Source organism: Lactuca saligna, chromosome 5, assembly GCF_052625555.1.
Source record: "Lactuca saligna cultivar CGN05327 chromosome 5, ASM5262555v1, whole genome shotgun sequence".
Classification (NCBI taxonomy): domain Eukaryota; kingdom Viridiplantae; phylum Streptophyta; class Magnoliopsida; order Asterales; family Asteraceae; genus Lactuca; species Lactuca saligna.
This window is the reverse complement of record NC_136421.1, coordinates 49,205,277-49,223,904: the sequence shown is the minus strand read 5'-3', so window position 1 is coordinate 49,223,904 and position 18,628 is coordinate 49,205,277. Positions and strand designations below refer to the sequence as shown.

General features: G+C 28.6%; 3 protein-coding genes and 1 long non-coding RNA gene across 5 annotated transcripts; 1 reads left to right on the top strand and 3 right to left on the bottom strand.

Annotated features, from left to right (window-relative positions):
* Positions 1-719: 719 nt before the first annotated feature.
* On the bottom strand, positions 720-1,473 carry LOC144998560 (uncharacterized). Its single transcript, XM_078958305.1, has one exon. The coding sequence runs from the start codon at positions 1,450-1,452 to the stop codon at positions 778-780; it is 675 nt and encodes a 224-aa protein (XP_078814431.1). The 5' UTR covers positions 1,453-1,473; the 3' UTR covers positions 720-777.
* A 7,051-nt stretch (positions 1,474-8,524) lies between these two features.
* LOC145045275 (uncharacterized) lies at positions 8,525-9,443 on the bottom strand. Its single transcript, XM_078993612.1, has 2 exons — positions 9,191-9,443; positions 8,525-9,075 (listed from the first exon to the last, which is right to left on the bottom strand). Exons 1-2 carry the CDS (start codon positions 9,441-9,443, stop codon positions 8,525-8,527), a joined length of 804 nt encoding a protein of 267 aa, XP_078849738.1.
* Positions 9,444-11,712: 2,269 nt separating this feature from the next.
* On the bottom strand, positions 11,713-12,367 carry LOC145045274 (uncharacterized). The gene is made up of 2 exons (XM_078993611.1): positions 12,186-12,367; positions 11,713-12,097 (listed from the first exon to the last, which is right to left on the bottom strand). The coding sequence occupies exons 1-2, from the start codon at positions 12,365-12,367 to the stop codon at positions 11,713-11,715; spliced, it is 567 nt and encodes a 188-aa protein (XP_078849737.1).
* A 2,239-nt stretch (positions 12,368-14,606) lies between these two features.
* On the top strand, positions 14,607-16,677 carry LOC145044983 (uncharacterized). Of its 2 annotated transcripts, none has more exons than XR_013681743.1 (5): positions 14,607-14,681; positions 15,420-15,520; positions 16,136-16,188; positions 16,389-16,499; positions 16,592-16,677. It is a non-coding gene; the product is annotated as an uncharacterized LOC145044983 (long non-coding RNA). The 2 variants fall into 2 exon arrangements; XR_013681744.1 differs by having other exon boundaries at positions 15,420-15,583.
* Positions 16,678-18,628: the final 1,951 nt, after the last annotated feature.

Sequence of the window (18,628 nt, the reverse complement as noted above, 5' to 3'; positions counted from 1 at the left end):
TGACATATTCTAAAAAATAATTTTAAAATGCAAAATAAATGGAAAAATCTAAAAATTCTTTTTTTAAATATTATTTTCAGAACTTGAATTAACTAAAAAAAATAAAAATAAAATAAAAAAAATTTCTATTTTTTTTTTAAAATACGTGAAATATTCTAAATAGAATATTACACTGTACATATTCTAAAAATAATTTTAAAATGCAAAATAAATGGAAAAATCTAAAAATTCTTTTTTTAAATATTATTTTCAAAACATTAATTAACTAAAAAAAATATAAAAAAATATAAAAAAATAAAAAAATGCGTCTCACGGTCTCACAAAATATAGGTGGTCTCAAATGAACCTAACCTTATATATATATATATATATATATATATATATATATATATATATATATATATATATATATATATATATATATATATATATATATATATATATATATATATATATATATATATATATTGGTTATATATAATACAAAAAATGAATGATATTTTTTGTAACACTACTACCGAGCTTGTTCACAGGGTATATATGCATATATATGGATATATACCTTGTGTTAATTACTCGTATGCATAACACTTTCATTTTCGTTACATGTACATATATATATATATATATATATATATATATATATATATATATATATATATATATATATATATATATATATATATATATATATATATATATACACACGTACATATAAAAGAATTAATTAAGCTTGTATCAATGCCTTCTTCAATACGGATTGGAGGGCATGCATGCTCAAAGGAACAACAGTTCCCAAATCTCCGTAAATGCAGATATAATATCGGCATGATGATGTTTGGAATTTAAAGATAAAAAGCACTGCAACAGCTGTTCCAAATCCTTAGCTTCAAACATCTTTTTCTCCAATATCATCTCCAACATCGACTTCTTGAAATCGTCATACGGCTCCTTCGACCACTTCACCACCGTCAGGCTCTCCTTCATCATCCTCGACTTCCTTTTCTCCTCCACTTTCTTCATCTTCTTCTCCGTCGTCCCACCACCAGTATTCTTAACGTACACCACACTCTCATCATGATCCTTCTTATATGAATCAACGCTGATGCTCATGCTATCGGTTTCTCTATCGCTGTTACTGAACCAACCACTTTCATCTGAAGAGCACTCCATGTTGTTCGTCTTCTTGTGTTTACTTCTCCGATCACCGGAGATTTTGGTGAAAGAAACAGGAGAGTTCTGTGTCTCCGGGGTGGTGGTGAGAGGTGCGGTTTTCGATTTGGATATGCGGGATTGTTGGTGGCTGCTAGGGGTGGTGGGAGGTGGCGAGGGAATGGTACTGGTAGGGTAAGCGATCTCGAGAACTTTAGGGTTGATGGGGGAGAAGAAATGGGAAGTGTTTTTGGGTCGACATAGTCGGAAAGATGACAAAGAGAATTTGAACTTAACCATGGTGTGATTGTGTTAATTGTTATAAGATCGTTAAGCATATATATGTAAACATAAACATAAATATATATATATATATATATATATATATATATATATATATATATATATATATATATATATATATATATATATATATATATATATATATATATATATAATATAACAACGGCGGAGAGAATGAATGAATGTGAGAGAAAGAAGAGGGAGAAAGGCCGGCCGGCGACCAAATCTACGAGATGACATCACGACGGAATGGTTCAGTACGACCCACAAATTAAGGAACAACCTAAATTCCTTTCTCAGATGCCTCTAAGATGTGATTACTATTAAATTATGAAGTGTTTATAATTATATAATTTGTATTAAAAATATTTTATTGAATAAAATAATCAACTGAAGCAATATTATTATTATAGGTTTAAAGAACTAAAGAGAGTAAATTACACGAATTTCCTATGGTTTAGAGTAATTTGCGTGTTTGGTTATTAACTTGAAAGGTCTCTACTGTGTGTTTTTATTACACGTTTGGTCTATATTTTACCTAAAAAGATTATTATTTAAATAGGAAAAAATAATAGAGTAGATAAGGTAAGGTGAAATGGTGGGGTGGGGTGGGGGTTTGTATTTAAATAAATTAAAAAATCAAGGGGAAAATAGTATTTTTAGGTAAGATAGGGACCAAACGCGTAATAAAAACCTAATAATAAGAACCTTCCGAGTTAAAAAAAATAAGATAGAGACGAAACATGCAAATTACCTTAAACCATAGGGAATATGGGTGTAATTTACTCAATTATAAAAAAGGTATAGTTTTGGTTGGTTAAGCAAAGATAGTACTGCTTAACACAAAAAAACAAGATAATATATAACACGAAAAATCCAAAAACATCTATTCACATCATATAATTTTTCGACATTATAAAAGACCATCATTTGTTATATTATTGGTTGCTTTAAAATTAAGTCGATATCATTGAAAGAGTAAATGAATAAGTAAACAAACACATAAAACACGATAAATTTAGAGTTATAAATTATAAGAATAATACTTCTCATGCCCTCGGTTGAATTAATCGCTACCATAGGATAAGAGGGCCAAAAACGAATTAAATCTGAAATTTTGGTTTCATGATTAAACGTCTACATTAAAATCATGAGCTTAAGTCTGAATGGAACCCCTTATAATGCCTTATTTGATACCTTTAATGGTTTCATTCAAAGATAGTTTTTGAATGTTCTGTGGTTAAGAACTTTTGATTCGTCAAATCTAAATATCTGTAATACTTTGTTTCTTTTGATCTCCCAATAAATTGTGGGGGAATATTAATATTATTAATGTACATATAATGTACATAATACTTTTATATTTGTATAATAGACCCAATATGTTGTATGTATATTTGTTATTGCAACCGAATCAACACGAACCAATTGGTAATCAACTATATTTCAATTCGGTTTAGTTCTCGGTTTCTCAATATCTATGAATTTGGTTTTCAGAATATTTTGATTCGGTTGGAGCTGAGCTTAATTACCCCTATTCAGCTATTTTAAAGTAACAAATAAGAAACAAATACTTACGTATAATAGAGTTTCTACATCTCTATTAAGCTATTTTAAACAAACAATAAACAAATATTTATGACAAAATTACATAGACGGTCCTCATGGTTGACAAAATCGACCAATTATGGTCCTTATGACGAATTCTTTACACAGATGGTCCCTGTGGTTTCAAAATCTTGCAAAGACGGTCCTTTTGACTAACGGCGTTAACTTTTTCAGTTATGTCCTATGTGAAATGACATATTTGCCCTTCATGCATAAGGACGCTTTATGTAATATGTTTCTACCACAGGGACTATTTATGTAATTTTCTTTATTATTTATTATATTTTTATTTATTTTAATTATATATTTAACGATTTAGATTTGTTTAAATTTATTGTTATATATATATATATATATATATATATATATATATATATATATATATATATATATATATATATATATATGATAACATTTTTTAACGTTTTGCTCAAATTATTTTTTCTAATCTTTTTGACATTTTCTTCAAGTAAATTTATTAATGTTTTTTTATTTTGACGTTATATATATATATATATATATATATATATATATATATATATATATATATATATATATATATATATATATATATATATATATATAGTAACATTTTTTAACGTTATGCTCAAATTATTTTTTCTAATCTTTTTGACATTTTCTTCAAGTAAATTTATTAATGTTTTTTATTTTGACGTTTTATTCAAATATTATTTATTTATTTGACGTTATGTTCGAATACATTTTTCAACTATATAAGATTGTATAATTATTCTTTTTGTAAACTAATGTATTAACATTTTTTTTATAAAAAAAGTTTAAAATGTTTGTTAAACGTGAATATGATTAATATAGATTAGGTAGACATATGCAAAGCTGAAACCGTCTCACACATTGTTGAGAACGACCAGGTCATTTCACATTGGATTTAAATCTAATTATTTCGATATTTTTTCTTTTTAGCAGTGTTGTAAAAAATCACAACGCAAGGGCCTCTAAACGGTCAGGTTGCGCTTAGGGATTAATCTGAGATTAATCGGGATCTAGTTGTGATTTTTTACAACACTGCTAAAAAAAAAATAACTCGAAATAATTACAATTAAATCCAATGTGAAATAACCCGGTCGTTCTCGGCAATGTTGTGAGACGGTCTCAGCGTAGCCTATGTTTACCAAATCTATATTAATGATATTCACGTTTAACAAACATATTACACTTTTTTATAAAAAATGTTAATAAATTAGTTTACAAAAATAATAATTATACAACCTTATATAGTTAAATATTTGAATTAAAAAAATAATAATTATATAACCTGATAAAAGAAAAAAAATGAAAACATAATTGAAAGTGAATTAAGTTACAAATTATAATTACAATAATCGTGAAATCCTTTAACAAATATAAACATACTAATAAATAAATAAATAATATTCGAATAAAACGTCAAAATAAAAAACATTAATAAATTTACTTGAAGAAAATGTCATAATGATTAGAAAAAATAATTTGAGCAAACCGTTAAAAAATCTTAGCATATATATATATATATATATATATATATATATATATATATATATATATATATATATATATATATATATATATATATATATATTAAACAGTATATTTAAACAAATCTAAATACTTAAATATATAATAAAAAATAATAAATAAAAGAGAAAATTACATAAATGGTCCCTGTGGTAGAAATATGTTACATAAAGCGTCCTTATGCATGAAGGGCAAATATGTCATTTCACATAGGACTTAACTGAAAAAGTTAAAACCGTTAGTCAAAAGGACCGCGTTTGCAAGTTTTTGAAACCGCGGGGACCATATGTGTAAAGAATTCGTCATAAGGACCATGATTGATCGATTTTATCAACCATGAGGACCATTTATGTAATTTTGTCAATATTTATGTATAATAGAGTTTCTGTGTAAGTCTAAATTTAATGCCAAACATATATTTAAAACGCTAGTTTCCATTTTATATTTACTGAAATAACCGGATATATTTCTCAACCAAATAAAGAATTTTCTTTACGTATCCAATATTAGTAGATTACAATAAACACTAGGGAAGAACATCGGAACCGAGTACCCGTTTTTGAAACCGGAACCGCCTCAGAACTGCTGGAACTGGAACTGGAACTGCCTTAAGCGGTTCCGATTCTGGTTCCTAAAGTTAAGGAACCGCCTTAAGCGGTGCCGGTGCCAATTCTCATTTTTTCGGAACCGCTATCCGCCGAAACCGTTCATATATATATATATATATGTGTGTGTGTGTGTGTGTGTGTGTGAGAGAGAGAGAGAGAGAGAGAGAGAGAGTTAAAATGTGTGTGTGTGTGTTACTTAGACCGACTTAAAATGTACTGGTCCGATTCTATCCCTCTTTGATCCGAATTGATTCGATTTGGATCGAACTAAGTTGCGGTTTTATCGATAAAAGTAACAAAGTTAATATAACCGGGTTACCCGTTTCCGGAACCGGAACCGACGGTTCAGGGACTGGTTCCAAAAGTTTAAGAACCGCCTAGAGCGATTCCGGTTTCGGTTCTAACATTTTAGGAATCGTCGGTTCCGGTTCCGATTCCAGTTCTCGCCAAATGAGACGGGTGTCCGCCTATGCTTATTTCTAATTAATACTTCAACGCTCAAAAACTTGAAAATGTTAAAAGAAGCATAATCTCTAAATATTATTAAAATAGAATCTTTAATTCACCAATGAAGCAATCAGGGTCATTGATTGGATTTCAATCATATGTTTTCCACCATTATATCAAATTGATGACATCATCTTTACCAAATAGAATTCAAACACAATTACATTTAATTATATAATCTTTAAATTCAACAATTATGTTATAATGGAAACATATCATTCTATTTATATAGAAGATATCAATTTCTATAATTAATATTGTTTCTAATTTAACTCCCTTATTTATAGCTTTTGGCTTTAAAATTTAAATCCGTTTTTTTAAATAACTCTTTAAATTAGCATATCATTAATTTGGTTATTAACCTATAAAATCTAATCTAATCCAATTAAATCTGCAAAATATTTTAGAGTCAAATTAAAGTCACTATCATTCATAATTTATCTCACAGAATATCCCACATAAATGAATCGATTTAAGATAATGATTTGAATTTTAAAAATCATAAAATAAGCAAGTCAATTAATTTGTAAATTTAAATCAATATAATTGATTTTTTTTCTAGATTAATAGCCGAAAATCTCCAAGATGATATCTTAGGATCCCATTTTTTTAGAAGATAATGATTTGATTATTCAAAAACGCCCTATATATACGATTACATTGAAGTTGTTATTCTTACGATTTTGGAATGAGTCCTACAATTTACAGTGTTCTTCTTTAACTCTTTTTTTTAGGTTCCTTCTTTACTTTGTTCTCCTTCTCATTCTCCAATTTCTTGCATTTACTCTCTCTTCTTATTACATGTTATTATTGTATTCCTGTTGAGAGGTTATGAAAAAAATTAATCAATCTACTTTAAGCATATTAGATTCATTCATATCTAAATATTATTACAAAAGAACCTTTAATTCACCAATGAAGCAAGCAGGACCTTTGATTGTATTTCAATCATATGTTTTCCACCGTTAGATCAAATTGCTAACATCATCTTCCCCAAATAAAAATCAAACACAATTACATTTAATTATAGAATTTTTAAATTAGCCAATTATGTTATCAATTGAAGCATATCATTCTATTTATATACGAGATATCAGATTTTATAATTAACATTGTTTCTAATTGAACTCCCTTATTTATAGCTTTTGGCTTCAAATTTCAAACCCGTTTAGTTTTTTTTTTTTTTTTTTTTCTTTTGAAAAAACTCATTAAATAAGCATATCAATAACTCGGTTATTAACAGACAACATTTAATCTAATCCCATTAAATCAACAAAATATATGTGAGTCAAAATTAAAGTCAATATTATTCATAATTTATTTCTCAGTATATCCCACGTAAAATGAATCAATTTAGATAACGGTTTGAATTTTAAAACTCATTAAATAAGCAAGTTAATTAATTTGAAATTTTAAATCAATATACCTAATATCTTTTTTTTTTTTTTTCAGATGAATAACTGAAAATCTCCAAGTTGATATCTTAGGATCCCAATTTTTTGGAAGATAATGATTTACTTATTCAAAAATATTATATATATATATATATATATATATATATATATATATATATATATATATATATATATATATATATATAATTTCTTTGATTTTTTTATTCTTACGATTTTGGATTGAGTCGTACGATTTATAATGCTCTTATTCAGTGGTCTTCTTCTCCATTTCTATTTTCCTGGTTCTTTCTTTACTCTGTCTCCTTCTTTTTCTCTAATTTCATGCATTTACTCTGTTCTTATTACCTGTTATTACTATATTTTTGTTGAGATGTCATAAAAAAATTAATCAATCTACTAGAGGAAAGATATGTGCTAACATTTTGAATTTGTATTGCCCTCCAGAAATCAACTATAGTCTCATAGACCATTCCCACATATCTTAATAGGTCTTAGCATTCACTCAAATTCAGCTACAAGAAATCATGGGTGCATTTCTTAAATCAATCCTCTAAACTGAAATTCATTTGTTAGTTAGATGCAGTGACTAAAATGAAAGATTTGTGAAAGTTCATTATTATTTATTAGTGTTAACATTAGGTTATAACCCGTGGACACCACGAGAAAGAAATTTAAAAATAATTCAATTAACTTATAACTTAATCACTGAGCAATGTTTTGTCTAAAATTTCATAGTGATATAATGATTGGTTGAGATTAAGAAATTATAATGGTTTGAATATCAAAACAACAATTTGTATTTGTAGATATGTTAGAAAGTTATCATTTTGTATAATGCATTATAAATTTAAATAAAACATAAACATAAATTGATATAAATAATAAAGTTGTACAAAGTTTTTATAAATTTCTAAAAACTTCTTTATACACGACATTTAATGTTTTATTTGATAGTCTACCATGGTTATCTAAAATTAACAATTTTAATCCCTCTCTACTTTGAACTCTAGATAAAGCAACATACAATTGGCCATGTGTAAAAACAGGATTCTTGAGAAACAATCCAACCTTAGATAAAGACTGTCCTTGACTCTTGTTAATTGTCATTGCAAAACATACAGCCAATGGAAATTGTCTTCTTTGGAATTTGAACGGGATCTTGTTTTCAGTAGGAGTTAAAGACATTCTTGGAATGAAAGTCCAGTTTCCAATATTACTTCCAGATATGATAACTGCCTCGATAACTTGTTTGCCCAAAGATATGACCTATAGTCTAGTGCCATTGCATAAGCCATTTTTCTGATCAATGTTTCTCAATAACATAACTGGAACACTGACTTTTAAAATGAGATTATGGTTTGGCATACCTGAGATTTTAAGGCCATTTAAAACATCAGGTTAGTATAAATTTGCATCAAACTGATCATGGACAAACTCAGATTGGCAAAGACTATCTGAACTTAAATATTCTTTTTGCTCTCCTGGAATCAATTTTAGCAACCGATCATTTATTTCTTGGACAACTTCATTCTTGGGAGCAAGTATTGCTCTTTCTTGAAAATAACCTGCAATGTTGAGGTTTTCAAGAATAGAAGGATATACAAAATTGATTAATGAACCAATAGGATCACATGGATCATTAATGAGAATGTCTTCTGGAATATCAACAATTGCTTCACCATCATTCGGACCACCAAGATTACATTCTCCTATGTCCAAAAGCCAGTTTGAAAAACCCGTTATTCGCTGAACAACAGATAAATCGCTTCCAACAGTTAACCTCATGTTTTTTGTTAATTTATGAACTTTGCATTGTTGCCATAAATACGAAGAACTTAAAGAAGCATTAACAATGGTTTGTCTACTGCCACCCGGAACAACAGGTAGAATTTGTCTGAAATCACCTCCAAAAACAACCACTTTCCCTCCGAAAGGAATATATTGAGTTTCTATGATCAACAAATCTTAATATATCCTTCAAAGTTCGATCTAAAGCTTCAAATGCATGCTTGTGTACCATGGGTGCTTCATCCCAAATGCTCAATGAGGCTTTTCTTATTAAACTCGCAAGGTCACTCTTTGGATTTATTCTACAAAAAGAATCCTCGGTAAGATTTATGGGAATTATAAACCGAGAGTGTGATGTCCTGCCTCCAGTCAATAATAATGAAGCAATCCCACTTAAAGCAACGTTTAAAACAATCTCTCCTTGGGATCTAATTGCTGCAGAAATTGTCTTCCATAGAAATGTCTTACCCGTTCCACCATAACCATAAATAAAGAATGCACCTCCCTTATTATTTTTAACCTTAGCCATTATATCAAGAAAAATGTTGCGTTGCTCGTTGGTTAATGAAACAAAGAGGCGATCAAACTCATTCTTCAAATTTGGTATGTCATAATCTAGCTCCTCGGCTATCAAACGATTGTTTGAAGATGAACCAAATCAGCATCTGGGTAAGGCATCCTTCTATAGTCCTTGAGACTGGAATTGTTTCGGAGTAAAATTTGTTCTATCTCAAACAAAGTCAAGTTTTTAATTTGATCTTCATTTAGTGATAAACCTGTATGAACAATACTATATTACTTACAACATACTAAAAAAGAGATTAAGTGGGACATAAAATGTAATTGAGTGCATACTGGAAATTTATATGATACAATTTTAATAATAATGTAATAAACATACAATACCTGGAGACTTTAATCTCTTTTGTTGAGTATAAAGAATTCCATCTGACAAGTATTCCCATGTGTCTTCCCATACAATCTCTGGTTTAGACAAACTGTTGGACAATAACATCGTAGCAAATAAGAAACGTAGATAAAAACCAGATCCAGAAAGACTTGCTTCCTTAATTGCTTCAATGTATTCTTTGTCATCATCCAAAAGACCCAGATTATAGCATGCATCTTTAAAAGAAGAACATATTTCACCATTGATTGTGCGAATTTCTTCGAAAGATTTTGGACCTTTCACTTTATTTAAAAGAATTCTTAGAAAATATGCTTCGCCAAGCTAAGGTGAAACGGAGTGAATTCTACCAATAGAATATCCAACTATCCTTGGCTGCCAACTTTGAAGTTTAGGTTTCCAAACAAACTTGGTAGGAAATTCAACATATGTAAGCTTTCGTGCTTCTTTATTGATCTCATTACACTTCATCCAAGATATGAACATTGAAGAAGCAACTGAAGGCCGATCAAGGACATCTTCAATATCATCGTCTGACTCATATACAACTTGTTGTTGACCAGGCAAATGAAATGGTAGTCTAATCACAGCAGGATGCCTATAATGAACATCATATTTAAAAATCCACCACGATGCTTCACATGCAGATATATATCTACAATCATAGTATTCTTTGATTTCATCCAATGCATCGTTCTTATCAGAATCATTATTGCTTTGCACCATAGCAAAAGTCGCTCTATCAGAACCCTTGTTTATATATTTAAATAAATATTTTATAGAAGATCCTTGATTGCATCATTCAACATTGATGTGTGCCTGGTATCGTTTTAACAGATATTTGTTGTATGGAACAACGTTTCTGTTATCTAACTGAACACCAGATTTTTCAACAAAATTTCCATCATTTCTTCTCCTATATAAGGGAAACCCATCTGGATCAACTGAAGTATGATTACAGAATTGCTTTGGAAAGTTTTTAGAACACTTTCCGTCTACCATGCATTGGCAATTGAAATTTTCAGCTCCACATGGACCGTGAATCATGAACTCCTTGACAAGTGAATATAATTCTCGATCTTCATCAATATTTGGAATCTCAGCAGAAATAAGTGGATCGATATATTCAACTGTAGGAAGCTTGCAGTCAGAATGCATAAACAGGCATATATGACTATGATGCAAACCTCTTTTTTGAAATTCAATTGTGTAAACCACTACATATAAAAATACAAAAAATATGATACAAGTTAGAAACTAAAGAATATATATATATATATATATATATATATATATATATATATATATATATATATATAAGTATAATTGTAAATACCTGCTTGAACCTTGCCAAAAACTTCATTTTCCCTTAAATCTTTAATAAATGCATCCAACTTAATCTTAAATAACCTACATAATATATCCGGTCTATCTTCTGGATGAAGTGGAGTGTCCTTAAGAAACCTTTGAACTTCTGGCCATTTGGGATTACACGTAAAGGTTATGAAAAACTGGATATCCAAACCATTTACATAGCGACATGGCATCCAAATAGTTTTGCGTCATATAACGTGCACCACCGGTAAATGAAGAAGGTAAGATCACACGTTGCCCAACGTTTGAAATATCTGTACTCCCATGTGCTTGGTGATCACGCAGATTCTCATAAGTCTCACATCTAAGAATTTTTTGTCGCTTACGTATGAAAAATAATCGCTCACTTTCAATCATGGTATAACCATCAACTAAAAATTGTTGGAACAACCTTTTTGCATTAAGAATTAGTGAGAATGATTGATCTCTATCTTGAATTCTATAAGCGAAAAATTCTCTCATCGTACATGTCGGGCGCTTGCTGTTACTTGAATTTGTAATACCTCTATGAAGGATGTCAAAGTCTGTAACCGTCATCGCCATATGGAAATAGTAATGGATACTGTAGAGAAAGGTAAGAAGGATGTAATTCACTGATACGCTTTAGTAATCCCGATGAGGTTTCAACAATGATATCTCTTTTTTCAATTGAATCATGAATGTCACCAACAATTAAAGCGGCTACCTCAGAAGAAGTTGGTAAGTTATACGTCCTTCCATCTTGTTCTCTTTTTCCGATTAGTCTTAACTTCAAATTAGAGTCAGGGTTTTCATGAAGACTGTCTCTTAGCATCCGATAAGACTTCACCAACGCATTGTTTGAATCTAACATAACCTTCAAAAATTCTATAATCGGGAGATCATATGGTCTTGAACTTGATGTAGAAGCGTTTGTTGATCCACTGAAAATATTATTAAAAAAAAATTATTGTTAGTAAATAAAATTAAATGAAGTGAAAATATTTATTGAAGTTAATTGTAAAAATATACCCAATACTTGTCGATCTATTTGAAATCTCGTTCTCCGTATCATATATGTATAACTGACTGAATTTTGGTCTTGATCCACATGTAGGTAGAAGGCTTCCCATACTATGATAATTTTGACCGCTAAGTCTGAATATGTATGGTGCGTTGTTTGTGTTGATAGATGAATCAACTTTGCCTCCCATTGATGTAAATGAAAACATTGAATTGTAACGTCGAATGTTTATCATGAAGTATTTGTTTTTAGAATCTACGGAACGGTAAAGATTTTTGTAAGATAACGGTGCTTCTTTTAAAGGTGGTAGCTCAACTTTGCCGTAACCACAACATATGGAATAAGATGTATTCCTTTTTTGTTTTTTTCTAACCGATTCATCTGTCTATAGTTTTGCATGACACATCTGGCATATAACAATCTGGTCTCCATGATCCAAGTAATCTGTTGAATTCCATAAATAATAAAAATTCATGAATATAAATAAAGAATAAAAAATAAATAATATTAAATTTTATATAATTATGATCACCTATCGAAGTACCGCGGAAAACATCTTCAACAATATGGGCATCATTAATATCTTCATCTAATGTCAAGTCAAACATAGGTATAGCACATATATGTGTAACCTTCCTTTTTAATTGATGTTTTCCTCTTGGTAACTTGATTGATGATGATTTTTGAATGATGGTTGAACGACCGGTGGATGTCATGCCAATATTAAACACCGAATTATCATTGTTAATAGATAGCGGTGTTTGAATGTTATTATTAAAAATATAATTTCCTGATAAAATAAAAATATTAGTTATAATGTTTGGAATTTTTATAAATTATATAAATACGAAACATATGTTTTAGAATTTGTCTATAAACAAATGCGTACCATTTGAAATGTTAGATAAGGAAGTTCTAACATATATATTTGTAGAAGGAGAATGAATAGTTGTATGTTGATATACAAATGATTTGACCGACTTTTCGTTTTCCTTATCTGATGTAACGTTTCTGTAGTTATCTATAGATACTAAATGACGACGACAATTATAGACATCTGTTATGTAATGAGAAAAAAATAATTAGTAATAAAAAAAATAAAATTAATTTTTAAAAAGAGAATAAAATTAATAATACAAAATTTCGATATATTTTATATAGTTAAAAAATAATTGTAAAAAGAATGAATAAGAATACCGTTATTCGACATGTTAGAAACACGTGTAATAGAAGATTTTTGATGCGTAGATGTATTAGAAGTTATTTTGGATTTTTTATTATCCAAATATAACTTTCAAATTTTTCTCCTCTCTTTAGCGTTGGTAAAATATGTAGTGTTAATTGAACCTGTAAAATAATAGTAAATAATTTAGCGACGTTTAGTTATATAAAGTTCAATATATTATATTTTATAAACGTTTATTTATTTTTAAAATAATTATGAAGAGCACATTAAAAATAAATAAATAAAATATATTACATATGTAAAACAAAGTAAGAAATTATCATATTCGCTAAAAGGAATAACATGTGCAATAGGTATATGTAATAGGTATATGTTGAGATGATTCCGTAGTATAATTTAATTTCTTATTATCCAAGTATAACTTTCTTTTTTTTCTTCTTTCTTTGGCATATGTGGCATCCATGTTCTTGTTTCATATATAATAAAAAAATATCGCTAAAAAAATTAATAATTTGAAAATACCCATTACAGATGATTAGTAACTTATGTAATACGTATAAACTTCAATTAAATAATTGATTAATAATAAAATAGCAAACAAACAAATGGTAGTTGTAAATCATAACGGGTAATGAGTTTTATATATATATATATATATATATATATATATATATATATATATATATATATATATATATAAATAAAGATGTTTGATTTATAAATTAAGACATTTTTTATGTATAAATTAATAATAATAGTTAATATTGTATAATAATATCTATAAATACAAGCAAATTAATAGATACGACCTATAATTTTTTTTCACTTAACATTGTTATCAAAAAAATTATTTTCACTTGACATTTGTCGGCATCCCAATATTTCCCCCTTTCCCCTTTGTCTGTAAAAGAAACGATGTAAAACAAACCAGACCTAGAATCGATTACATACATATCTCCAGAACCATCGATGAAAATCTCAAACGGTGTCAAAGATTCTCCATCTAAATCGATAAAGAAATATACTACTACACAACCGATTAGAAATTTGAAGTGAAGAGAAGCTTACATCCAGTAATAGTCGATGTCGAACTCAGAGACTTAAAAAACGCAGCTTTGGCGGTTGAAGAAATCACGATCAGAGGTGAGAGAAGATCAATTGATTGTTAATCTTAGTTTTTGTAAGAGAAAATACATTTTATCAAAGAAATCTTATCTGATTTTATTTCTCCAGAAATGTTGTATTTGAAGATGTTAGCGAAAACTGAAGTTGTTGAAAGGAATGCCTTGAAATTCTTTAAGAGCGGAAACACAATCAGGTAGATATGCTTTTGGTTCGAAATTTGAAATTTTTTTGTATTTGTTTAAATATTTGAATTTTGAATTTGCGAAAATTTATACATAATTTGGTGCACAATAAATCACGGGATAATATATGAGTAAATAAAACAGTTACTGTAGTTGATATACCTTCCAAATTATATGACATTTGTATAATTGTATATTTAGGGTTTCAATTTTAGGTATAATACATATGATCTCTATATCATCAATTACATCTAAGAAATAAGTTTAATATTAAAGTTAAAACCACACCCAAACACCAACAAATTGAATTTTTCTTACCTATATATTAGCGGATATTCATCATAACAAAAGAGAAATTACAACAATAGAAGAGATGACATCCCATTCCAAGAATATTCTTTCAAAATTCCTATTTCAAATGCAGTTTAGCTATTGGTGCTTTGTTGGGATACAGTAGAGGTTGGTTTTAAATTTTAATTCATACCTGAAGAAATAATTTTGACATTCTGTCAATAATCCATTTGATCATATGATTTATATCCAATGAAAGTTTTCTCAGGTTTGCTTTATGATGGTCCAAAGGCATTCTTTAAGGGCTCTCCAAATATGAACTCACTTGTTGGATTTGGATCCGTTGTTGCTTTTATGATAAGTGTTGTAAGCTTCTCATTCATAGACACCATATTTTTATCAATTTTTCATCACGTCATTACATGTTTTATACTACTAATACATTCTCCATCTTCTAGATCTCACTTCTTAACACTAAGCTTGGATGGGATGCCACATTCTTGTGTTCAGGGGAAAGTTATTGTTGGAAGAAGTGTTGTGGATGAGTCTATGCTTACTGGTGAGTCTCTTCCTGTTTTTAAGGAAGAAGGGCTTTTTGTCTCAACTGGAACAGTTTGGATGGGTAATATTTTTTCATTCCAAGAATGTCTTTAACCACATCCAAACACCAAATATTTGAATTTTTCTTACCAATATATTAGCGGATATTAGTCATAACAAAAGAGAAATTCAAACAATAGAAGAGATGGCTGAGAACCTCCAATAATTTTGAAATTTGACGATTTTACCCTTTAGTGCATCTCTACATATAACAAACAATTTATATATACTGTTTGCATTTTTCTAATTTTCAGAATGAAATTTACAAAATTATGTGTATTCGTACATACAATCATAGTTGTGTGATTATGCCTATTTTGTAATTTGACGATTTACCCTTTAGTGCATCTCTACTGTAAGTGCCATTATTGTTTCAATTTCTAGGCATGGTTTTCTGATACATTTCAGGCTTTAAAACAATCATAGTTGTGTCATTATGCCTATTTTGTAATTTGACGATTTTACCCTTTAGTGCATCTCTACTATAAGTGTCGTTATTAGTCTAATTTCTTGACATGGTTTTTGGATATATTTCAGCCTTTATGACTAAAGAATGTTGCTTTATTTATTTCAGGATAGTGATTTTTTCTATCATGCTCAAAACAGTGCTACTTCTCAACAGAGAGAGTATGTGTCGTTTTATAAACTTTAAAACTTTATGATACACAAACTTTACCTTCACATATACTTAAATGCTCAATAAATTATAGTCAAATATAAGAAAAAATTATTTATTTATTCCTTCTTGTGGCATCAGGTGATCCAAATATCCAATTCCAACATTATTAAACTAAATAATCTTATTTGTTTTATTGATTATTTCGCAGGAAATGTAGTAAAGGGTGTCGAGAATGGTTTAAAAATGGATGAAGGGTTCAAATGTACAAACACAAGCAATATTTGGTTATGGACATGTGATTGTTATGGTTAGTTGAAAGGTAAAAAACGTAATATATTATTTACTATGATAGTTGATAAAAAAATATTAAACATATTGAATATTAAATATATTTGGTGATGATTTATATAGGTTCTACTTCAAAAAGTAAACAAAGTTTGAATCTTCACAATCTAGCAATCTAGCAACTTGATGGTCTGACAATTAGTGAAAGGTACTTAATACTTTTAATAATGGTATGAATATTTACTAATAGTAAAAAAGATAATAGATTGCATCAAATACTATTTTACATAACTGATTTAGAAATTTAGTAATATGAAAGTATATTGCAGTTTAAACTCAATTGTGATATTCTTTACCTTAATGCATTGATAACATGAAAAACAGGTTTAAAAATATTTATTAAACAACAAAATAATTTCTAAATTATAAATTCATAAAATATTAAAAATGCACGATAAACATACCATTAAAAAACAATCATCCCCAACAAATGTTTAAAACCTCCAAACAATAATATCAAAGTACCGAATGAAAAATAAAATGCATAAATATTGTTTAAAAGCCATGGTCCACTACCTTATGAAACTTCAAATTAAAATAATAACTCAGCCACTTTTTTCCAACTTGACGTTCACAATCTCGTTAATGCGTCCTTCTTGTGAAATTTTTGGAGTTTTTGATGATGATAACTTTTCATTCAACTCCAAATCAAATACTTCTTCCAAATTTCTCTTCAAAACTGTTTGTGTATTAAAACTCTTCATGGGACTTGTTGCTGAGTTTTTATCAACTGTGGAAGGTGTTATGTTGTCGCCTGTTCCAGAAATTTCATCCTAAACAGAAAACAATTGTAATTAATTAATTTATTTATAAAGTGAACTAATATTTATATAATAATTAGATACAAATATAATGTGTACATCTACCTTCAAAGTCCTATTATTTTGTGTTTCAAAATCAAATTCACCAATATCAAATGACTGTGAATTACCAACCTGCATAATAAAAAAAATATGAACATAGGTCAGCATATTAAATAAACGTGTAAACATTTATATCAAATATTTAGACTATTATTTAATAAATATAATAAGGTTTATATATACATAAAAACACAAAAAATATAATAATCTCAAAATCTTAATAATAATAATAAATATAATGACCTGGGAAGCAGTAAACTTATTTTTCAGTTCTTCAATCAACTTTTCATCATCACTGACTCTACATATACTGTATTGGTTGTTCTTTTTTGAGATGTTGAAGTTTTTGATTGATATTTTAAAAGCCAATTTCAAACCTTTCAGTGCATTTATCTCTCCGGGATAAAAAGCAGTACCAAAACCAAGCTACAATAATAAAAGTAAAAAAAGTTTGGTTAAAGTAAATATATAAAGTCAATGTATTAATTAATTTTATTTATGGTGCACCACCTCCACTGCTTTTTTAAACAGTTCATTGGTTGATTTCTTCAAAAGATACTTTCCATCTCTTTCAAACATGGTTAAGGTAACAGTACCAGTATTGTCTTGCACACGTATCGGAATCATAAATCTATAAAAAAAATCCAAAATAATATTTATATATACGAAATATAACATAGGTTTAACCGATTCAAGAGGAAATTAATAACCTCGGAATAACTGAAGTTTCAGTTTTTTTGCAGTCCTTATTATGACATTCATAACCATTAGTTGCTCCAATTAAACCATTTCCATCAGGTTGATCGTCTGCACCAGGAGGCCGAAATGCTCTGTAGTTGCAATTTGTACATGCCAAATAATGCCATGGTTCATTTTGTAAAATTCCCTTTATAGTGCCCACGATAATGAGTGTATTTTTCTGCATATTAATTTTATTTTAATAAATAAATATGCATAACAAAAAAAAAGTAGAGCTATATTGATAATAAAGTATATATAAGCCTCACTTCCACAGGTTCAGAAACATCATGTAACGACCCAATTTTCATGTCCAAAAATTTCATTTTAAAATATTACTTTTAGAAAACACTAATAAATAAAAACATTGTTTGATCACGCCATAACACATCACAAACCATGTTTTAATAATCAAACCATACAGCCATCAAATATCAGAGTACAATCCCAGTGAATCTCGTAAATGCGGAAACCGAAGAGTGTGTGTGTGACATGCTGCTAC